Raw genomic sequence first — 24,225 nt, forward strand, 5'->3', positions numbered from 1 at the left:
TTTACATATTTGCGAGTTGTCAGTTTAATGAGACAATCCTCCCGCAATGAGGGGGAGAAATATTGTTCCTGAAGAACAATATGAATTGGTGTGAGATATTTATCCACCGTCTCATTTTGACTTTGAGAAATATCAAAACTAGTGAATTGATAAAAGAAAGTGACAAAATTATATGCTAAATGCAAAGGCATCTGCTTAGGTTAAAGTCCTTGAGACCGACCGTATTAATACAAACAATATAGACTCCATTTGATTTGTGGGATGCAAGTGTATCCAATTGACATGGTTCTCCTGAAGAGAATGTCAATAAACAATATCACAACTCCTAATATGGCTACACATATAAGGGGTGTAAGTACGCCATTATGAAATGATGTCTTAGTGATACAATAATAAATCAATATGGTTGATGCTAATGGACAAAATGTTTTTGACCTAAAACTTGGTTTGGGTTCGCCACCAGCCAATGAACACCTTTACTCCAAAGAAAGTGATAGATTTTTGAATGCATCTTTTGAGCATGGTCATAATAAGACAGTCTTCCCGCCGTTAGGGGGAGGAAAGACTACTGTCATTTGAATAACGGCGTGAATTTGTGTGGATTGTATCTACCAGGTCTAAAGTTTTAAACTCCCAAAACAGGAAAGATTATACAAGCCCTATAATGCTCTATATGAGATTATAAGTAAAAAGATCCACATTTGCTACATAATTCATCTATGAGAGATAATTGTCCTAGAAGTGACAATGTATGCCCCAGAAGTGGCATGGGTACCCAATATCAATAAGCTTATTATAACTAATACATGCATATAAGAATGTGTGGGATCTATGATTGTTAATCATCGATGATAATTTACATTTGGTAGCTACCAAAAATCTTTAAGGGCTGTATGAATGCTATACCACGTTTCACTATGAATGTCGACAAAGTATATTATTGGCCAAATTGGAAAGAGGCAATTCCAATGAAATTGAATATTTGAAACGTGATGGAATACTTGGACCTTTAACCCTACATGGTACAAAAAGGTATTTATCAAAAGTGAAGATAAATCACTATGACACAATGTCTATTTATAGAGACATGAGATTATGAATATCTTCCCTTATATGAATGACAATTTTCTATAAGTACAGTGTTACATATAGCTGTTATATTAACGAGAGATTTATGGCACTTTGTCATCGTATATTATGAAGACACATTGCTAAAAGCAAAATCTCAAAAGCAAAGTGTCATAATAAGTGTATTTCTTATCAAATCCTCAAGAGATTCAAATACATGAATGATTCAAATGCAAGTCCATGAAAGGTTGAAAGAGCCTGAAGCTCACTCATGGAATCAAAGAATCTAAAGCTAGCTCATATGTACTCATTTCGTTCTAGTCAACGAGATCTAAATTGTCTTAATGAGTACTATGACGAGACTATTATTGAATTCGAATTATGATTACAATGTTGCAACATATTCTAACTTTCGCAAAGTTATGAATTATTTAGAGCTCTTGAAGAGCTTATATGAGACATATCAATACACAAAGATATTGATGTGTATGGCTAGGTATGCCATGATGATTTTTCAATGTTTTAAACTATACAAAGTTAAATGTATCAATTTCTTTATATTGTCTAGCTTTGTTAGTATTGCTTTAACTTTGCAGGTATGAAAATTTATGATGAGCCCCTATATGCAAAGCACACATGGTCTCACCTTAATGATAGACACATCAAACTACTATACATGATACATGTAGCTTATCGCATACATAATTAAGTCTTGCAACAATCAGGGGGATATTTTCATCAGGGGGAGCATCCGGAAGTATGCTACCTAGGACATATGCGCGTTGTGCTATTTTTGTCCTTTGACCAGGGTTATTTTTGTCCCACTGAGTTTTTGTTACCTGGCAATATTTTTAACGAGGCAGCAATAAGCGCGTCCAATACCATCATTCATTAGTGGACATCCAAGGGGGAGTGTTGTAAATATTATTATCTATGTGGCTGTCCACGTAAATACTCATTAGTTGTGTACTTTGATGTAAACTCTACCTCTATTTAAAGGAGGCTAATGAGACTGAATGAAAATACTTCTACTTCCTCCTTACTTTTCTCTCTTTATCTTTCCTCCACTTACTTTATAACATGTGTGTATTTTTTTTTTTCCTTCCAGTTTTCCTATGATTAATGACAAGAGTCTCCAAGGTCTTAAGTCAACTTAATATAAAGTAAAATAAATCATTATGGTATTCTTCTCTCGTAAATAATGCGAGAGTTTTTATCCATCTTGATCGAATCTCATTTGAGTTTCTTTTTGGGATAGAGTTCTTGATTGATATCTCTTGATGTCTCTTTATATTTGAATATTTGATCATTACATGATCTTCTCTTCATATTTGATCATTACATGATCTTATCCCTTGTCAAATGTCTCGTCTAGTCGTCTACTCGTTATCCACTATCATGCGTACACTGATACACCTCCCATTATTTGGAATCGGACACTGAACCTCGACTTATATGCCAATTTAATCATTAAACTTGAATTAAGAGAACTATGGATAATACATAAAGTTTTGATCCTTATCAATTAAAAAAAAAAACCAAAAAAATAGATACAACCAAAAATTATTGCTGTATATTCTCTTTTTCATACGTAGAGCGCGTTGTTCTTCGAGTCTTTTAATTTTTGGTCAAAAGGAGGATTGGATACGTACGTCCTTTCCAGTAAATATCAGAAACTTAAGGCTGCTTGTGATGACCATGAACTTTGTGATGAACCTAAGAAGTCTTCAATAGTGGAATTATTCAGTTATTACTTCAGTAATTCTTCGGTCTTAATCAGTATATATAAACCTGTCACCATTTATAAACATAAGTAATCTAAGTAATATAAAATTCAATTGATTGAGATAATTATTCTGTGGTCTCAAAACACCATGTGACATTGCTATATTGTGGTCCGGATAAATCATATTACTCAAATTTAGTGGGAACAGGGGGTAAAAAAAATTAAATTAAGAAAATCAATCATAAATAAGTAAAAATTATGTGAAACAATGATAATAACTCGGATTACTACGTGTACTATAATCCGAGACCGTATTATAATTTCCTAATTGGAGAAATAACCGCTCAAAGTTTGGATGGTTGTCCCAGCTTGCTTGAAATCAGGGTAAACCAGCAAGAACATATCAATCTCAAATCCCTATCCTTTATGATGGACCATGTGCGCTGCAATACCTTTTAAGGAGCGGTTTGCAACTTTGATGGGCCGGGTGTGGGCGCTTATGGCAGAAATTGTTTTAGTACCTAGCTAGCTAGCACGCTAGTGTTCATAACACCAAAGCCCTATCACTCTTAGATAGAGAGCACGTACGACTATGGACCGCCATTATTTTTGTCTCCGACTTGATACCTATACATGTAGTGGAATTGAAAAAGAAATGGCAACCAATGGGAAACTAATGCGAGCTGCTAGATCATTTGATCTCTGGCCAAAGCCGCAAAAGAAGGCCGGACTCTATATATGGATTGCATGCTGTACGAAATTAATTCATCGTGATGTGCAGATCCTTATCTTCTTTGTACGAGATATCTCATCCCAATTGTCCTTGAAACAACATCTAAAACCAAACCCCCTCCCGGCCTGATCATTGCAAAATGAAGTTTTCAAGTCTAAAAAATTTGTGGTATGTAAACTCTTAATTCAGATTTGACCTAACTTAAACATCCAGGAAACATATGGAATTGGTTTTCATGCCAATATATCCAGTAATTACCACGTACCTTCGGAAAGTTACAACTTAAATACACATTCTAACTTCTTAATTAGGTGGAGTACCTGCTTCAGTGAGCATGTATGATTGATAGATGTAAAACTAAATCTCATTTTCTCAATTTTCCCAATTTTCCCAATATTCATTACCATGTGGTGTGTCGTCGGCCGGATCTGATATGTGTGCTTACTTTTCTATTCTTGATTGGAGTTGTATTATTTGTTGTTTGCTTAAATCTTGTGATCTGGTTGTTCCAGGTGCGTATGTCATGAGGTTCGTGAAAGTGCAGTCCGCTAATGCCGGCAAGGTTAATTGGTCGAGTGTAGCTAGGGTGACCTAGGATTTTAACCTTGAGCTTTTGGTAAATTGTTTGTGTAGTACTAATTTTGTTGTTTGCGATATGACAGGGGATGCCTGACACCTCTTTAGTAGCTTAGTGTTGGCTTTATGAAGTCGGTAAACTTATGACGTTGCTTTCCTAGTTGCTTATCCTTTCTTGCCCAAAGGTCAATGGGGCCTTCCGGGCGTTGCTTGTTTATTTGATTTGATTTTATTATTAAATAAGTATATTTACATGGAAGAAATCGTACCATTACAAATGATGTGAATGATATAGTCAGGATTTACTAACGGCTCACTCATAACAAACATCAGACAAATATGTCCGAACATAACTTCTAAAATCTAAAGGTACATTAAAGAAGTTACTAATGAGTGTAAGACACGTTTACTTACCTGAAATGAGAATGAAAATGAATGGAATGACTCCGGTATATGAGATTTCATGCGTTTACTAGCATATATAGGTATGGAAATGATTTAAATGTATGAGATTCATGTGTTTCCTAATATATATAGGTATTGAAATGTGTGTGAGTCTCACCTCACCATTAGGAATCGATTCATGAATAACCATCAGTTTAACAGTCAATGAGGGGTATGGGTCTAGGAATGATTCTCATACCGATTCTTTTTTGAAATAGGGATAGTACAACTACTCTTAACCCTTGATCATTAATGAAACCACAGATTCTTTTCTTATTCCATTTCAGTTGTCTCCGATTCACGAAGTGGAATTCCATTCCACTTGTCTCCAATTCATGACTTTTTCCATTCAAAGTAAGTAAACGTGTTATAAGACTCAAATACAGTATGAGGTTAATTAATTAGAACAATGATCACACATACCAAGAAGACTCAATGCCAACATCATTGGTAAGGAAGTGTCGACATATCAACTGGGTAGCGGCTTCAAATTTTTTTTTTTTTTTTTTTTTTTTTTATTTATAAAAATACCGAGTAGCGGCTTTCAACCTATGAATGATTAACATACACTCAAGCCGACTACGTCTCCTGAATAGTCAATACTTTTGATATATGCAGGTGAAAAACGTTGCTTATTTAGGACACCTGTATTCATGTATAGTTGTATTGTTTATTTATGCTTGCCCTTTCGAAGAAGCAAGTAGCTGTAGTTTTGGTTAAGTAAAAACCAGAATAACTGAATACCACCGCAGATCTCTTAGAGCATCAGTAGTGGAGACTTAAATTTTGGACTCAAATTTGGGTCTAATAGAATAGTGATATGAGTCCATCTGAATAGTGTATAGAGAGACTTATAATTATTTTGTGCTACAATGATTCATGACTCATTTTTTAGACTCATATTCTAGAGCAATATTTTGTATCAAATTCAAATCAATTTATTGGTTTTGTTTTGTTCTTTATACATAGTATGTATAAAACTATATCGATTTTGTATCAAATGTTATTGTATTGAAATAAAATGTTTGTTTGTTTGTTTGTTTTTTTATTTTTATTTTATTTTTTAGCTTTGGTCAGAATGTTAAAAGAAAATATCAGTTGGTTGAAACTTTATTAAATATTACGGTCCTTGACGTAAAACACTAAAATTGGCCATAACTATCCCACTTTACCCAAACAAGAGATTTTTTATTTTCACCAACTCAATTTAAAAGGAAATGACAACTTTTCCCTTAAACTAATTTAAAAACTACATCATGCCACTCTCTCATCTCTCTCCTCCCTCCGATTCTGTTTCTCTCTCTCCGATCTCCACCTCTGCATAGAACAGAGAGAGACAGAGATGGTTCACATCATCAGAGCTTAGCGTAAGGGTACCGGGTCAGTCTTCAAGTCCCACACTGACCACTGCAAGGGTCCGGCCCGATCTCCGATCTCCTTTAAGGCAATTAAGTTCATGGACGGAGAGAAAACAGCGATTTTGCTGTCGCCTCCGCCTCAGCTCTGCCAAGAACTTCCATGCTTTTCTCAAGGACATCTGGCGAGTGTCGCCTAGCGTGGTGGTGTTTGTCGACGGCGAGGGGCTGGCCGAGTCGGGAGCTACGTCATTCAGGAGGAACTTTGTGTCCGGGCTCGAGTTCTTCTCTGTTGTTTTGGAGTCGGTGGACCCGCCCGGCACCGACATGGTGAGGAAGAGCAAAGACATTTTTGTTGAGGCTGAAGATCGAGGCTCAGCGATGCTTTTTTTTGTCTATTTGGATGGAGCTTTATCGATGCAAATCAAAATGGTGCTAGTGTGCTACTTTTGTTTTTGTTTTTATTTGGGGGGTGAAATTTGCACACCAAAATTTACAAACCACACACCCTTTCATTTTTTAATAATATTTCATCTCACATTTTTTTACACTTCCTAAAATACCCTAAATCAGTTTTTTTTTTTTTTTGGGTCCTCTCTCTCTCTCTCCTCTCCAAAACCTGCACTTCCCTCACGCACTTCCTGCTTTTCCGACATCTCTTAGATCGGCGGCGGCGGTGAGATCGACTGGGCTGTAGAGACCCAGCTTGGTGTCGAAGACCGGCTTCTTGTCCGGGTCGGACAGAAGGGCCCATGCATCACCGACGAGCTTGAAGGCGTGCTCGGCAAAGGCGTATTTGTTCTTGTCTTTCTGCGGGTTTCAAATAGAATTTAATCCACCGAAGGTTGTTGCTAGCTAGATTCAGCAGGGATGAGAGGGCAAATGGAGAGCTAGCTGTTAACTTATCTGATATGCAGACCTTTGGTTTGGTTTAAGGATCAAGGATTCATTGACCAACTTTATTTATCGCCGCCGTCTACGGTGTTGCGGTCACCAGCAAATTCAAAATCGCTCGCTTGTGACTGGTGGTGGATTAGAAGGTCAGAAATACTCCAAAACCCAGATGAGAAAAGCTTCAAGATTCAAACTTTTCTCAAAACCCAGATGAGAAAAGTTTTCCAGATTCAAACTTTTCTCAAAAGTTAGATGAGAAAAAGCTTCAAGACTCAATTTTTTCTCAAAACCCAGAATAAGAAAACAGAATTGTGAATACCCAAATGGAAAAATGGCTTCTTTTTTCCTTTTTCCAAGGTCCCCAGATTGAATCTATGGATTTTGACGGGTTACAATTCCATTACAATTGATATTCAATAACTTGACAAATATTTAGCCTCAAGCCCTGAACAATCCATATCATTACATGTTCTAGCTGGATTCTTAACAAACACCATTAACAAGTTGATCAGATTCAGTAATCGCAAATGCTAACATTGAAACCAGTACAAGCATAAAAACAATGCAGGAGAGAGAGAGGACCCAAAAACAAAAACAAAAAAAACAAACTCTGATTTAGGGCATTTTAGGAAGTGTAAAAAAATGTGAGATAAAAAATTATTAAAAAAATGAAAGGGTGTGTAGTTTGTAAATTTGGGTGTGTAAATTTCACACCCCTTTTATTTTTGTTTTTTAGGAATGGTGCTACTCCTGCTGCAAAATAGAAGTCACATAAGGAAAGAAAAAAGGAAAAAAATGCTTTATTCCTCCCCAATAGATGTTTTGAATTGATATAAAATAGGGGCAGAAGTCCAGAATGAAAGAAAAATGAAAAAAAAAAACAAAAAAACTATTGGGGCAATAGAGGTATGCTAAAGGTCTATTGGGGGCAATAGATATTTTGAATTGATGTAATATCGTCATTTTTTTTCTTTAATCAAAGTTTTATTTGTCTAAATTTAGGGAGATTAGTTCATATTCTGACGACTGAAAGTTATATTGTTCTATTGCCCCTCTATTGGTGGGTAATAGACGTCTATTATGGGGCAATAGACGTCTATTGTGGGGGTAATAGACGTCTATTGGGGCAATAAACCTTTCCATCGACCTCCGGCAAGGTTTTTAGAAAAGATTGGCGGGCGGTGACCCGATTCCGGTGAAGTTCACCGGAATCCCGCGGCCGGGGACGAGGCTCTGACGAAGTCTCATATGGTTTTTTTTTTCTCTCTCTCTCTCTCTCTAAGTAACAGTGGGGTGAGGGTAAAATAGTCTAAAAAATAAACAATAAATAAATAAAATTTAATGGGGTATTAGGGAAGACTTCCTTATAGTGTTTTGGGTAATGAGGAATTAAAAAAACTTTTAAAGGGATAAGTGAGAAAAAAAATCCCTAAAAATGGGGTAAATAGACAAAAACCCTAAATATTATACCAAAGGAATAGAAAAATTAAAAATATCAATAAAATTAGGGTCTTTCTATTTAAACCCAGCAAAGTTCTAAGTGTACCCAATATCTAAAAATTCATCCTTCAATTTCCTAATTTACCCTTATTTTGAATTGCTAAATGAAAAACTCAAACCCAGCCAAACACTCCCCCCCTCCAATTCGTTCCACAATCAACCATTTTCAGTCTCCCACCTCCAACTATGTTCTCCATAAGAACTCTTGGTTTTCAATTTGTATTAGATTAAAGCGATGTTGAGCGTGCAATGCAATGAAAGGCACATGAAAAGCCACTAGAAGCCATGAGCGCATGTGCTAGATGAGAAGATTCAACTCTTTCTTTTCTAATTCCAGCATCACTTGGCTTATAGACAAACACATACACAACATTCGAGGGTAGACCAAGAATTGTACGAATGTTTCGAAGATTTTAGAGAAGAGATGACAACCCAGAAATGCCTTCAATCCTTGAAGAACCCATAAACATTTTGGATGAGAAAGACGAAGCCATCCACTTCGCCAATTATGAGCTCACCAACAACAACGATCCGAGTTCAATCGACTACAGCTATCATCATCATCATCTCTCTCTCTCTCTCTCTCTCTCTCTCTCTCTCTCTCTCTCTCTCTCTCTCTCTCTCTCTCTCTCTCTCTCTCTCTCTCTCTCTCTCTCTCTCTCTCTCTCTCTCTCTCTCCAGTGTTTCAAGTGAAACTATATATGATGAAAGATGAAATGAGAGAATGACTATGATTAATAATAAGTACTTCACAATAGTTGAGTGGAAGAGGTTGACTTACTAAACAACGGCCGACATGAACCAAACATTAGGATTGGTTTTGGTGAACCATCAATTATCAAGTCTCTCTCTAGTTTGCTGGGTGTGTTTTCTGTGAGGGTAAACTTGGAAAATTTAACACTATTCTAGAACTGAGTGTGTTAAGATATTTACTGCGTACATTTAGAAACACTCTAAAATTATCAACTTTGCAAGTTTTGCATGAGTTTCGGCCAGAGAAAAAAAAGTCATGCATGAATTAATTTATGCGATGGACCCAAACTGTTTAGCTGTAGCCCATTTGTATTCTTACAACTGTCCAACGTGTAGGTCCCACAAATTTGATTCGGGTCCTCCATCGACTCAAATTTGAGCCAAGTTTTTGGGTCGCAGGCTAAAATGAGTCCAAATGCTGCCGACCCCCATGATTTCATCTTCATCTGATTTTGAACCTAAATTTAACTTTTGGACTCAAATTTGGGTCCCCACTGCAGATGCTCAAAGCAAAAACCGGACCAAAAAGATGTCTTATAGAGAAAAAAACAAGAAGAAACCACCACCGTAGATTAGTGAAAACGATAAAAAGCTAAAGCCAGAGAAAAGGACCTGCATAAAAAAAAAAAGCCAGAGAAAAAGATAGGTGAAAGCGACGGTAGATGGGACAGTCAAAAAGCATTACATTTAATATGCTCTTTTCTCAAAGACACAGGCACGTGAAAGTATAGGCTATAGCTACTACTACTATTTGGCATCCATAGATCACATATAACTCGCGGCCTTTGGAAAACCTAAACGTTCGTTTTTTCCTATTCCAAATTCCCACGCAAAATAAATGGTCGAGTTGTTTTTTCACCCACTCATTTGTATGCTTTTATATGAAGAAACTGTTGTTTCGTACTAGAAAATGAACAATAGTGTTTTAGGTCTCTACGATATTATATTACATTTTTTTGGTCTCAATATTTTGAATTTTGTTTCTACAGATTTTCAATCTTAAGAATTTGGTCATCTGCCTCATTTAAGTTATTCACAAAAAAAAAAAAACAAAAAAAGAGAGAGTCATCTCATAGTGATTTTTTTTTTTTAAGAATATCATGTCGATATATTAATAAATCTCATGTCAGAAAGGACCATTACATATCCTCCTTCTACCATCTCTAGGTAGAAAAATAGTTTGTGGTAGTAGCACAATGATACATAGATTAGATCCAATCATTTGACGGTTTCACGCTCATAAAAAGAGCCTATAAACTATTAACTACTACATAGTAAATAGGCCTAGTAAACTATACTCAATGACGCTTACTAAAAAAAACTAGAAGCATAGCTCCCTAAAAAAATAGGGAATTATTAGAATTAAACATCAAAAACTATGTAAAACCCTAGTAGCCCAAAAATAGCCCCAAAAAGCCCAACTTCAATCCCAACAAAGACTGGCCTGACATGGCTCAGCCCCCGTCCCTCACCTAGTAGCAGCACAATATCAGAAACCAGATTTAAGCCGCCCGACCACGCCGTACACGACCGGTGTTACTCCGATCAACGTCGCCCCTACCCCTCCCAAACCACGAGCTGCACGGAGTTACGTCAACCCAAGCCTCCACGATCCGCAGCATCCCGAACTCGCCCCACCGCGAATCCAATCCACCTCGACCCGCAATCACCGATCTCATCCCACCATGATCTTGCTTCGCCACAATCCGGCATCCCACACACACAGACTGAGCACCAGAGACCACTACCAAGACCACCATGCCAAGACTAGGAGCACATAGCCTTTTGGAGAAACTTTCCGAGCAATAGCATCAACACCCCGTCCGGCAGCCAACTGCAAAACATCAGCGAGGCCCGGAGGCCAACACCAACGTCCAAGCGCTGCCGGACGAGATCGATTTTGAGAGAGCGGGAGAGCCGACTTTAGGGTTTCTATAAGAGGGGTCATCTCATAGTGGCTTTGGTTGTTTTCAATGTTATAAAAGACAGATGTTGTAATTTAACTAAATGGCGAAATCCTATTTATTTTATTGTCATCTTCACTTTTTTTGTTTTTTTTTTTTAAATTATTGTCATCTTAGCTTGAAGCTTTTATATATATATATTTTTGAATTAATATGAAGCATTTAAGGAAGGAAATATATTTTGAAAATGTAAAAAAAAAAAAAAAAACGATAAGGCGCACCGTACAAATCTTCAATTTCGCAAGCTTTTTAATCATACTTTTTTCTATATACTTTACTATATACATATATATATATATATTAATGTTCAGATGTTCATATATTTTGAAAATGTAAAAAAAAAAATTAGAAAAAGAAAAATGATAAGGCGCACCGTACAAATCTTCAATTTCGCAAGCTTTTTAATCATACTTTTTTCTATATACTTTACTATATATATATATTAATGTTTAGATGTTCATCAAGTGATCAAGAATTTTGTAGTCACCTCTATTTAGACTTAATATCATGTATTGTGATTAAAGGAATGAATTTAAGTGTTTTGTAATGAATTTTAAAGGAGAATGATTCAGTTTATATCTTGTCAAAAATCTTACATTTAACTTTTTTATTAAAATAAATAAAAAATACGTATATTTAAAGAATAATTCTGACTGATTGAAAAAAAAAAACGCAAAGTTTTCAAAACATTTCTCAAAATTATGATTTTTTTTTTAAACAATTCGTTAATTCGCAAAATTTATGTTACTAATGAGCTGTGAGTTAGGTAACGTCAGATCAACTTGATGACAAATTTGATGAGCTTCTGTCCTATTGATTCCACATACTTGTCCAGTTCCAGTGTACCTCTATCGATCAGCCCAATGTTTACTCTCTATACAATAAATGATAGTGGCAGAGTTTGCACTCCCGAAGAAAATGTTAACCGCAAAAACAAAAACCAGGAAAGCAAAGCAACAAGGACACACCAAATTTATACTCACCTGTACTACTACTGCCTCACTCATTGATCTTCCTTCTTTCTTATGAGTGTGTTCTTAAATAAAAAGAAAAAAGAAAAAGACAGAAGCTGTTTTAAGTTCATGAGCTTGCTCTCAGAGAAAGCGACTCTGAAGAAGAATCTTGAAAAATATCGAAAGGGTTAGAAGCCGTGAAGCAAAGCTCGCTCTCTCATCTGAACAAGTAATCATGTACTCTTCCACCAATAATAACATTAGTAGTAGTGGTACTGTATTTCCTTTCCCACCTTATAACTTTCCCTTTTCCTCCTCTCCTTCTTCTCATAACAGCCACCGCCCTCTTCTTCCTCAAGAAAATACAACCCGTGGAGGCATTTTTGGCCCACACCATGATCAATTTTCCCTATTTAACAATTGTTTGCTGTCACCCGGACCGGAAAGTACTATGGTCAATCTCGGAGGAGCTTCATCAAACGCGATCGTACGATCATCTGGAGACTACCAGCAGCATTATGGTTATGGTAATAATATTACTCATCCCTATTTTGTTTCTAAGGTGAGAGTACCGGTGGTTGCTGTGAAGAAAGACCGGCACAGCAAGATCTTCACTTCTCAGGGCTTGAGGGATCGGAGGGTAAGACTCTCCATCAATGTTGCCCGTGAGTTCTTCGATCTCCAAGACTTGCTAGGGTTTGACAAAGCCAGCAAAACCTTAGAGTGGCTGCTCAGCAATTCCAGAAATGCCATCAAAGACCTAGAAAAGAGCAAGTGCAATAACAGTACTAGTATATCATCTTCTAGTACGTCGGACTGTGATGATGTTTTGGACATAAACAACGAGGCGTCCGATGACAAGAGGAGGAAGATGAAGGAGGCTGCTGCTATAATGGCCAGAGCATCGCGGGCAAAGGCTAGAGCAAGAGCAAGAGAAAGAACAAGAGAGAAGATGTGCGGTACTAGTACGAGGAGCCATCAGATCTGTAGCCAGTTGAGCTTGTTCAATGAGCTTGAACCTGCAGATATGAATAAAGAACCGGGTAGTACCCTCCTATCTAATTGTCAAGCTGAATATCATGAATCTGTTGCGCTCAAAAGAAAGCTGAAGGCGCCGTCAGTTTCCAATTATCACGATCGAAGCCTTCAATTGAACCCCAAAAGCACGGAACCTAGTTCAAATTGCGGCAGCCACATTAATATCCAATTTCCGAATGCAATATCTCAAAATTATTGGGACATCAGCGGCAGTGTCTTCACATGCCCTAGCATTTGTGCCATTACCACCAACATGAATCTTAATTCTACGGGTATAGAGTGTCAAAGACACACTTCGCCTTTTTTCCCCCCTTCTTTTGACATAAACTATGCACAATCTAGACATATATTTTAATATTTCTGTTAATTAACATGCAGGGTCTTAAATCTATAGCAACGTCTGGGAGGCTAGCACAAATCAAGGACTACAATGACCATTTAAACCAAACAGATGTAAGCTATACATGTTTATGCTAATGCTTGTACCTCCATTTGAATGCTCATATATATCTTTCAGTCACTCAAGATGATAAGTCACAAATAAAATGAAAATATATAGTTATTTATGAATAGGAAGAAAGTTGTACTCTAGAAAAATGCTTTTTATTGTTTTGAAACACAAGCAATGAACTATTTCACTAATGAATTAAATTTAAGGCTTCATTTGGATAGACTGATTTCAAAACAAAGACTTTTAATTGTCAACAAGACCAAATTAATGCAAAGAACATTAGACAGAATGTATTTGAAATAACTAGGTGTGATACATTTGAAATATGTGGATTTGGAAAAAGAATATATGTAAAGAGTAATCTTCAGACCGGGCATATATAGTTTAATTAAATAACTTGGGGTTTAATAAATCCCAGATTTGGAATTACATGATCCAAATGCACCTTGAGAGTTTGAGCAGGGATATATTGTCTAGAAAACCATTAAAATTCACCGGATTTGTAATTTTTGTCCAGATGAGTATATATGAGTAGCAAGTGATCAGATCAAACAGAGGTCAATTAGTGTAAGAAGCTAAGTACTTGATTACAAACCTTAAAGCTTTGATGTTTGCAGCTGATGATCAAGGTGGTGATATCCATGACAATACATATAAAGCTGTTCCCTGTTAGATGAAAAATTGATAAATAACATGAATGAGAGCATGAGATTGAAAGCTAGCTACATGTATGTAGTCCGGTAGTAGAGGATCAATGTAATGTATCTTGGGGATTAATATCCTAATTTTAGGGAAGTGAAATATATTTAAAAGAAAACCATCTTCTGGGATTAATTAGGCTTTTTCCTCTATATGTCCTTTTAGATCTGCATTGCAACTTTTCCAGTTGTAGTTTCTCTGTTTCAAGGGGAGTGATATATTCTAGTATTAATTCATAAAAAGCTCGATCAGGAATTCAAGTTCAGTCGGTCTAGTTTTGGCTATCCAATGTGCATATGGATCTGCAAGACATATATATATATATATATATTTTTTTTTGTGAGAATGATGTGAAAGACATATATATTCATGGATGCATGAGGAAAATTGATTTTCAACTTCCTTGTTATGCTACTGTCTTCTAGGAAAAATAGATCACCATATGATTAAGGGGTTCAAGGTTTTCCGAAATAGGAGGCTATGCATTTATTAGAAACTCGATCTTCTCAGTCTGAGCTTAACTACTATATCTTTGGAATGTATGGTGGCGTTTGATTATAATATTGTATACATGCATATATGACTTCTGAGGTTTAATGCGGTGAGAAGCAACATAATTTTAAGATTTTATTTTATTTTTTATTTCGACAAGGTGTTGTGTCTAGTTCTGCAAATAAATTAACAAGTCTTCATTTCCATCATTTTAGTACATGAAGACTTCCTGTTTTCAAGTTATAATCATCCAGCAAAAGAAATAAATATTTTCCATTGCCTAATCAAGCTTCTGCATGGTCCTACTGATCAATCCAATATACCTTTCCAGAAGAATTGCTAGATCATTATTATTTTCTTTCTTTTCTGGTCTGAAAGTTGATTAACAGCTTGATTTCTTTCTCATGCATTTAACAGCTTACTCTTTTTAAGTTTAGTAAGTATATGTCAACCACTCTGACTTCCTGTGTGTGTTTTGATATATACCAGAAAAAGAGACTTTGTATCAAGCAAGGAGCCGAAAACTTCTCAAATTGATGACTATATATACATTATTGATAATACAAATTATGAACTCAAGGAAAAAAAAAAAATTGCAATTTGTATTCTAAGAAGTCATAGGCATATGATTATTGAACTTCTGTTTTTGTCAGACTCTTGAGTAACGGTTGAAATTAAAGATAGACAGCTTAGAAGACTCTGAACTAGTTTTACTACACTTCTGGTTTAGTCACATTCTATGATATCAAGTAGTAGGGCGTCTGAACCGTCTTTTAACTGATGACAAAGATAAATTAACATCGAGTGTTTGGTTCTATTTGCCAGCAATAAACTACACAAGTTTAAAATTCTAGATAAATCAATGAAATAGAATCAGGACATTTTACATATTATTACAACGTAAGTACAATATTCACCTAGTATTGGCAATATTGCCCACCAGAATGTAAAAAAAATTAATTATGTTTTAATATGTTTTATTTTTTATTTTCAAAGGGTGAATTTCATGTTGTTTTAATCTATACTATTATTATGAGAATAGGCTTTGTTAGCTAAAACTAAAAATTTTGACAGATTTAACTCTGAAATATTAAAAAATTTTGAGAATAAATTAAATCACAAGAATAAATAGGACAATTATAAAATAGATTTTTATGAAGAAAATTAAAAAGAAATAATTCCACTATCCTCATTTTTCTCTCTGCAATAACTATTAGTGAATCTATTTCTTCTGCAATAATTACCTTTTTTTTTTTTTAAACGAAAATTTTTCCTACATATGCTGATTACAGACTAGTTTTAATTATATTTTTGTACTAAATAAAAAAAAATTAAAAAGAGAAAGAAAGAAAGAGAGGGTAAAATATAGAGTAGGTAAAGTGGGAAACTATACTCTTGCCTCCCCAACTGTCTCTTTCTCTTCTCAAAAAAAAAAAAAAAACTGTCTCTTTCTCTCGCAATCTAATTTTCATCTATATGCAAGACCTCTATTTTAACTTGGTGAGTACATTCATATCATTTGTAAATATTTTAGTCAGACTTTGATACATTCACGAAAAACGAAGCTAGTGCCATTTTCCAATTTTTTCTCTCTAAATACGCCTGACGACGGTTTAGGGTGTATCTAAACTCGAATTTTCGAACAAAAACCATACCTGCATCAATCATTGATTCATTGATCAGTGTGTATGCATGTGTAATACTCGGAAGTGCCAAATTCTTCAAATATTAAATTGGCACAAATTGTTTAAAACCATGCTCAGGTCAGAACCGGCATCAAAGTTTCAAGGTTGCTACTTTGCTTAAGAAGATAACCACAGATATACTGACCATTTTTAGCTCTTTGGCATAGGTAGGATATCAATAAGTAACACTAATTTAAGACTACAAAGAACAGCTAGCATGCGCATGAGTCATAGCTATAGGCTCTAGTACAGTAGTACTGATATGAGGTACAGGAATGGCAAGGGAAAATGAAGAACGAAGTTCAACTTCTGAGTTTAATTAAGAAAAAAGCCACCAGCAAGAAACAACAAGACTGCTATCATCATTAGAAATTAGAACAGTAAAAGCTCTAGCTATTTTGGAGACTTTACAGCTGTGGCTGGGAAATTAGTGTCTTGTGAGGCTAATGAATCATGAGAACCCAAACTGAGTACAGCCCCCTTCGGCATAAAGAAAGACAGAACATGCATGACTAAAAATTTTAAGAGCTGGAGAAATGAAAGCAGACTGGACATTTACCTGAAAGAGCTTGATGAACAGTGGCCCTAATAATTTGAGAGAGGTAATTTACAGCACACGGTGAAGAAGATGAACAATTCTGTGCAATAGTGGAAGTGATGGCGATCAGTGATAGCTGAAGAACTAGTTTCTTCTTTCTTTCTCTCCCTTTAAAGTTGAACTAGCATGTCTGTAAAAGAGGGTTACTGATATTATATTTAACTGGCAGTTCTGGTAGTAGTTTTGATTCTGGACATGGAGATATGGCTGTGAGTACGATATATATGTATAGATATCTCGGAGTGGATGATCTGAAATCTGAACTGATAGCTATCTCTTTGTGGTGGCATGATATAAATATCCGATCAAAATCTAATATAAAACTGAGCAGGTCGATTGTCGACAGGGAGGACATACTCCATATCTAATATAATAACCAACAAAATCTACCTCTTTAATTCCCCAATGAAGCTAGTTATGGAGTACGCGACCAATTTTTTAAGTAGCTGGCTTGGCTTATCCACAGCAAGGTCAATTACTGCTTCGATACGTACCTTTTTGTTTTTGTTTTTTCCCCTTCATGAAGTAGCTGGCTGGCTCTTTCATTTTTACCACAAAAGAAGTGAACAAGAATATGTATACACATTCTCTCCCAAGAACAAAAGTCCCGAGACCTCTAGAACCTGATAGCCGACTTTCCAATCCCAATTGCAATTCGTCTTCATCTTGTTTATTCCTTCCCAAATTGAGTTCATACCCAATCAATTCGTCTCTTTCCCTACTGATCGATCCCAGATTTGACCTGGGTAGTTTCCCCAAGCGGTTTTTAATGTTAGAGTTTGTGGCGTTTGTCCAGCTTTGTCTCTGTTGGTTGATCTCGAATTCGACTTCATAGCGCAGCAACCTGATTTCAAGGATCAATCAGTTCCTCTTTCCTCCGATTCCATACCTGTGATTTCTGTTGGTACCTTTCTTAACCTGTCAACCTCGTGCTTTCCTTTTCCCTCCCTCTCAAGTTTGCATGTTTTTTACTTTGTTTTTGTTTATTTCTAGTCACCTTGCAGTGCTTTTCTGTTTAAGTGTGTTCTTGTTAATTTCTGTATCTGTTTTGGTCTCAAACTAACAGAATGTTTTATAGTTTGACCATTTTCTTCCAATCTGCCTCAATATTGTCGAGGCTGTTCACGACAGGGCTTTCTTTCTCAACCTACTTTTTTCAAAACTCTTATGGTGTTTGATGTCTTATGTTTAGTAGATACTATGATAGATGAGGATACAGCTAAGAACTTGGTTACTAAGTTGCCTTTTTGTAACTATTTTTGTGTTCCTCCGGTTGGGCATTCCGGTGGCCTGTTACTTTTATGGAACTCTAATTATAGTATTTCCATTTTAAGCTCTCATCCTAAGTTTATTCATTGCAAGTTTCAGGATGTGTGTTCGACTACTCCCTGGCTGGTCACTTTTCTTTACATGTTTCCGCATAAACACCAGCAGCAGGATCTTTGGAATGAACTTGTTAATCTGCAAGTCCATTCTCAAGAACCTTGGTTTATTATGGGTGATTTTAATTGCATTTTACATCTAAAAGAGAAACGTGGCGGCTCAAATTTTGTTGACCGTTATATCATTCAGTTTAGACCTTAGCTGAATAGACTAGGCATGATCTCTTTATCTTTCTCTGGTAATCTATTTACTTGGACAAATAAACAACAGCTTAATACTCGAATTTGCGAACGGTTAGATAGAGTAGTTGCAAATAGTGCGGCCTTTACCTTATTTCGTCTGTCAATTTGCATAACCTACCTATTACTGGGTCCGATCATGGACCTATTTATCCTTCTTTTAACCCTGCTACTACTAGGAAAAGAAAAGCTTTTAAATTAGAAGCCATGTGGCTACATCACAGCGAGTTTGCACCTATAGTTGATGCTCTTGGCAGAATGCTACTTCTGGCAATGCTGTTGAAAGTTTGGTTGCTAAGATAAATGCATTTCAAGCTCTTGCTCGGAATTGGAATTTCACTGTTTTTGGTAACTTAAATCAACGATTGAGAGATCTGCATACACAATTACAGAATGTTCAATCTTCTTCTACTTTTTCTCATCATACCGTCCAGCAAGAACTTTACTTAACTGATGCCATTGAGAATTTATTCAAAGATGAAGAAGTTTTTTGGGCACAAAGAGCAAAAACTAGATGGCTCCAACTAGGTGATAGAAATAATAAACTTTTTCAGACACTATAGCTTGGAAAGGAATACTTGATGCCAGAGATATCATTCTTAAGGGTATGAGATGGATTGTAGGTGATGGTATGTCAATTATCTTTTGGTCTTTAACTAGGTGTATCCCTTTCCTCTCTATTATTTGTTTCCTGAACAGGATAGGAATAACTTGGATTTGTCTCTTAAAGTTGGAATTTTATTTCTAATTCTATTTGGAATAGTTCTTCCTTCAGATATTGTTGATCAGATTGTTGCTATTCCTCTTCCTATAGAACCTTCTAATGACGAATTTTTATGGGGTCCTTCCCCGTCGGGTAGTTTTTCAATCAAAACTGCTTCTTCGATTCAATATAACCAGGTTCACTCTCATCCTAAAGCTCTTTTGTTAGATAAAATTGGGTAGTTACATATACCTCCTAAAGTTAAAATTTTTGCATGGCTCTTCATTCGTAACCGTCTTAAAACCAGGGATAGACTTGCTTCGTATAACAGTTCTATATCTCATTTATGTTCTCTTTGTAATAATGATATAAAACTCTGGACCATTTATTCAAAAACTGCCATTTTTGCTACTCAGGTTTGGTCTCAAACTCAAATTGGCAACCCCTTTCATAGGAATGGTTCGTTAATTTCTTGGTTAGAATCTCTTAGTAATACTAGAAACTATAAAGAGGTGCTTGCTAATGTTATTCTCATACTCTGGTCTATATGGAATGCTAGAAACAAAGCTATTTTCCAGGAGAAATGGTTGTCACCTACTGCTGTTGGGTATGATGCTTTTCATTTTGGCCTAACTTATAACCAAGTAAATAATAGCTGGAATGGTCATCATTTACATTCTAATATGCACATTAAATGGTATCCACCGACTAACCAGTTTCTTAAACTAAATTTTGATGGTGCAGTCAGGAACGGAAAAGCTTCTATTGGTTTCATTATTAGGAACTCTGATGGCAATCCTTTAGTTGCAGCTTGCAGAGTTTTAGGTGACACAAATACTCTAGTTGCTGAGGCTACGGCTCTACATGAGGGTCTTCATGCAGCTTATCTTCAAGGGTTCTCTCATCTTATTGTTGAAGGAGACTCAAAGCTTTTAATTGACTGTATCAAAGGCTCTGCGATGACTCCATAGATTTTAAGGACTCTAATTATAGACATTAAGCGATTGGCTACTAAATTTCAGGATATTATCTTCAGGTATGCTTATGGAGAAGCTAATTTTATAGCTGATCACTTGACAAATTTAGCCTATAATTATTCTCATCCTAGAATTTAGTTTTACTGTCTACCCCTTTCTGTGTGCTCAGCGTTTCATTTGGATCAACTGGGAAGAGGTGTTAGTCGTGGTTTTTCTTTATTGTTGTAACTTTTTCTGTCAAAAAAAAAAAAAAGTGAATGAGAATATAAGATTGATGATTTTTGAAATTCATTTAACTATGCGATTAATATGTTGCACTAGCCTCAGTAGTCACTACAACGTACTATATGTTGTCTGTACCATTAAATACCGTCCCCCAACCTTCATCTTCCCCGCGGCCACTTCCCACTACCACAGCCACAACCTTCATGGATCACGACACATCGATCCATTGGGCAATTGCTGGTGCTGCTGCCACCTTACGTGCCTCCACTCTACTTGCAAAGGATGAAACTTTAATTTGAATGATGTATTTTTAAGTTTTATTGTATAATGTAATTACTTCATATATCCAATGGACCATAAGAGTATCTCAAATATATATGAGAATTAGTGTTCTTTTGTCAAACCCAACACTCCAAAAACATATCCCGACGCACCAAATGAATCTATATGGGAGTTTTATCTTTTAAAGTTGCAGTCATATACCCGTAAAATTGAGCTGATTATATATATAAGATCTGCTTGCAGTAAATAAAACTCGAAAGGCATATAAAAATGTCTTGAGTCCGTTAGAAAAAAGCGAAATCAATCTCCAATAGTGATTTCATGCACATCTTTTATACTTGCACTAATGAATATCATTTTTACCATTTCGTAGTTTCAAGTAGCGTCAATCTTAATCATGCCTCGAGATACACTCAACCCCAATTCGATCACCATTTTATTTTTTTTTTTCTGATCAAATCATAAAGCCAAGCGTGTCCAATTGTCGTAACCGAACAAGGGCGGACACCCATCGGACAATGCGATATTAACCACTCATCATATCCCGTTTCTTCCCTAAGGATCATAACCGATCACCATGACACCATGTATCAACCGAGGTTGGCCGAATTCCATCAATTGGGGAGGAAGGAGTACAAGGACTATTGATAAAGAAAGTTACCCGACTCAAAACAACAAGGAATACATGGGCTATTGAAGATATTGGACCGCTGATCAAACCACAGTGTTGGGCCTCAAAGCCCAATTACCCCAAAACAAAAATAAATGGGAAAAGAAACTCCTATATATATAATTGAAGTGAGAAGAAAAGACTCAAGAAAGCAAAACAGGTTTACTTGGAGAGAACGAAGGCGAAGAAGAATGGAGGCACCCAAGAACATCGAGCACCAAATCGGAGGGATCCAGAACGACACGCTCCGTTATGGTCTTAACAGCGTCAAGAGCAACCTCGTTGGCTCTCACCCAGTCGAATCTGCTCACCAATCGGTACTAGTTTCCTCTTCTCTTTCTCTATGTGTTTCGGCTTGTTTGAATTGTTGATTTTCTAGGGTTTTTGAGCTTGTTTGTTTGGTGGGTTTCAGACGAAGAAGATGCAAGAGGAGATGGAGAGGAGAATCTTGGCCAACACTTATGGAACTGCGTTTCCCATGAGGATGGATTTCGAAAGGCAAATGCTTTCGCGGTATGAGTCCCTTTTTGTTCTTTTCTTTCTTTTTTAACAATTTTGACTTCTGTTTATGGGTTGTTGTGGGTTGATTTTTGTGATTCAATTAGGGTTGTTTTTTTTTTTTGCTAAGCCTGGTTGTGTTAGAAACCTAGTTGTGTGATTAATGGTTGATGGCTAGAGTGAAAACTAGGCATACGGATTAAATGGGCTAGATCAATTTGTTATGTTTTTCGGAGAGTTGCTTCTTTACTGGGCAAAGACTGTGGGGTTGTTTCTAAGTCCAATTAAGGTTTAAGCTGAGTTCTTTTGTATTAGAACTCTATTTTGTACACTTTGTTTTGTTAGTTTATTGCTGTTTGTGTCGTTAATCTCAATCACCAGCTGAAGAATGGGTTGAATTAGGAATTAGTTGATGAAGTTTAGAACATCTGAATACAACGTATACACTTGACTGCAAATTTGGAATTGGCTGGAGGGTATTGTCATCCTGCTGTATAGCTGGGACTCATTGAGAGTGATTCTGATCTAGTTCATGGCCTATACAGGGAAATCACCAACTCCACATCAATTGAGATGTCTTGTTTTATATGAGAAGGAGCTTTCATGTATTCAGTGTGCTTACTAGTTAGTTGTATTATATATCTGGTCTTCAGTTGGGCAGTTGGGAAACATTTCGTTGAGTTTTTGCGTAATACAGAAAGTGTTTGTCCGTGTAGTTCTATGCCCTGTTATTATGATGCTTGCATCTTTTGGTTACAAAAGTTGAGTATGTATGTTACTTCCTTGTAAAGTATTGGTGTAATTATTCCACTTTTTGTAATTGTATTCGCTGATATTGTAATGCCAATTTATACCAGTAAAGTGGAGTGACATTTGAGTCTTTATTTGGTTCATTATTTGAAATGGCTGCAGATTTCAGAGGCCTACTGGAGCAATTCCTTCTTCAATGCTGGGATTGGAATCTCTGACAGGAGACTTGGATTATTTCGGTCCTGAAGATTACATGAATGGTAAGAACACTTTTCATGAACGAAACTATGAACAACTAAAGATAAGCCAATCTTATATTGTTGTTACTTTGATAGTTCATTTTTCTATCTATAAACAATTGTTTTCCCTCATAGTTACCAGATATTAGACTCTCCCAAACATTTCTTTGTAGAAGAAAAATCAATTGGGATCCTCTTCTAACTCTTTTGCCTAAGTCGGAAAATAAGTGATCAAGCTTTTGTCTAACAATCACAATTCCTTGTGTTAAATTCTTGATATCAATGAATTCTCCCTTGTAAGCCTAAGTTCGCACAAGTGCTTATGTTAAGTTCTGTATATTAATGAATTCTCCCCTTGTAAATAGAAGTTAGCATGGAGGTCAATCATTTGTAGTAAGCTCTAATGAGTTTGAAATAGTTGCAAAAGTACTAGTCTTTGCATTCTTAATCAATTGGTTTTCAGAAAGAATTGATAATCAGATATCATAATGAGCTTTTGTTGGTGTGTCATCTTAGTTTCTTTCATGGTTTTTTTCCATGTGTAAGATAGAAAACTAGTTTCTTTTACGTTATTTTCATTATAGTAATGAGTTGAATTTTTCCAAGTGAAAATGACGAATTCTGACCTGAAAGTAATGAAAGTCTACTCCTCAAATGGGCCTGTATGGTTTAAATTCAAGAAATTCAACTTGCCTAGACTTCTGTTTGCATATATTGAATAATTTACATTTTGATTTGTACTTGCCTAGTAACAAGCCTAACATAAACATAGAAAAGGAACAGTTCATTTTATTACAGTTTCCTTGATCGATGCATCTACTTGAATAAAGCTCCCTTTAGCAACATATGTTATTCATTCTTTTGCCTTAGAATTTGGTAGTTCCTAATGTTTTATTGTATAAATTGCAGATCCCCGCGAATCTGAGACTGCTCGGCCATTAGACACTCATCATGCAATGGAAGTTCGGATTGGGCTTTCCAAGGGTCCGGTTGCCCCTAGTTTTTACTGAAAGAAGACGGAATCCGGGATTAGTAACATTGTGCTCTTGTCATTCGGATTTATACAACTATGCTAATGTTGCTTTTTAAAATGAGCAAATTCAGAAACCTGGTTTCTGATATGTGGTGTTACATGTACTTTGTAGTCGTCTTGGATATCATATCATCTATCCAATTACATTTGTATTTGGCATAAGCTTTAATTTCGATACTTTCTGCTCAATCTCATGAGTTTGTAACGTGCGGGTGTTTATGCCATCACCAGATATGGCTCCCTGTTCTTGAAACAGAATTTCGCACATCAGATCCTTTGGATTTTCAGGGCTCCCAA

General features: G+C 36.1%; 3 protein-coding genes across 3 annotated transcripts; all 3 read left to right on the forward strand.

Annotated features, from left to right (window-relative positions):
- The first annotated feature begins 12,417 nt into the window (after positions 1–12,417).
- LOC112188754 (transcription factor DICHOTOMA) lies at positions 12,418–13,367 on the forward strand. The gene has a single exon (XM_024327951.2). It carries the CDS (start codon positions 12,418–12,420, stop codon positions 13,357–13,359), a length of 942 nt encoding a protein of 313 aa, XP_024183719.2. The 3' UTR covers positions 13,360–13,367.
- Positions 13,368–18,758: 5,391 nt separating this feature from the next.
- LOC121051340 lies at positions 18,759–20,484 on the forward strand. The gene is made up of 3 exons (XM_040513610.1): positions 18,759–18,836; positions 19,212–19,451; positions 19,671–20,484. The coding sequence occupies exons 1-3, from the start codon at positions 18,759–18,761 to the stop codon at positions 20,223–20,225; spliced, it is 873 nt and encodes a 290-aa protein (XP_040369544.1). The 3' UTR covers positions 20,226–20,484.
- A 1,058-nt stretch (positions 20,485–21,542) lies between these two features.
- Positions 21,543–24,080, forward strand: LOC112188762 (cyclin-B1-2). Its single transcript, XM_024327963.2, has 4 exons — positions 21,543–21,725; positions 21,821–21,921; positions 22,819–22,916; positions 23,805–24,080. Exons 1-4 carry the CDS (start codon positions 21,600–21,602, stop codon positions 23,903–23,905), a joined length of 426 nt encoding a protein of 141 aa, XP_024183731.1. The 5' UTR covers positions 21,543–21,599; the 3' UTR covers positions 23,906–24,080.
- The last annotated feature ends 145 nt before the right edge of the window (positions 24,081–24,225 follow it).

The sequence above is a fragment of the Rosa chinensis genome, chromosome 2 (assembly GCF_002994745.2).
Source record: "Rosa chinensis cultivar Old Blush chromosome 2, RchiOBHm-V2, whole genome shotgun sequence".
NCBI classification, from domain to species: domain Eukaryota; kingdom Viridiplantae; phylum Streptophyta; class Magnoliopsida; order Rosales; family Rosaceae; genus Rosa; species Rosa chinensis.

Coding starts and splice junctions, on each gene's coding strand:
- LOC112188754 (XM_024327951.2), top strand. CDS start 12,418: ATGGTCAATCTCGGAGGAGCTTCATCAAACGCGATCGTACGATCATCT.
- LOC121051340 (XM_040513610.1), top strand. CDS start 18,759: ATGTGGCTACATCACAGCGAGTTTGCACCTATAGTTGATGCTCTTGGC. Junction 18,837..19,211: donor TTCTGGCAATGCTGTTGAAA/GTTTGGTTGCTA, acceptor GTCTTTAACTAG/GTGTATCCCTTTCCTCTCTA. Junction 19,452..19,670: donor CTTCGATTCAATATAACCAG/GTTCACTCTCAT, acceptor TTTGCTACTCAG/GTTTGGTCTCAAACTCAAAT.
- LOC112188762 (XM_024327963.2), top strand. CDS start 21,600: ATGGAGGCACCCAAGAACATCGAGCACCAAATCGGAGGGATCCAGAAC. Junction 21,726..21,820: donor TCGAATCTGCTCACCAATCG/GTACTAGTTTCC, acceptor GGTGGGTTTCAG/ACGAAGAAGATGCAAGAGGA. Junction 22,917..23,804: donor TCCTGAAGATTACATGAATG/GTAAGAACACTT, acceptor TATAAATTGCAG/ATCCCCGCGAATCTGAGACT.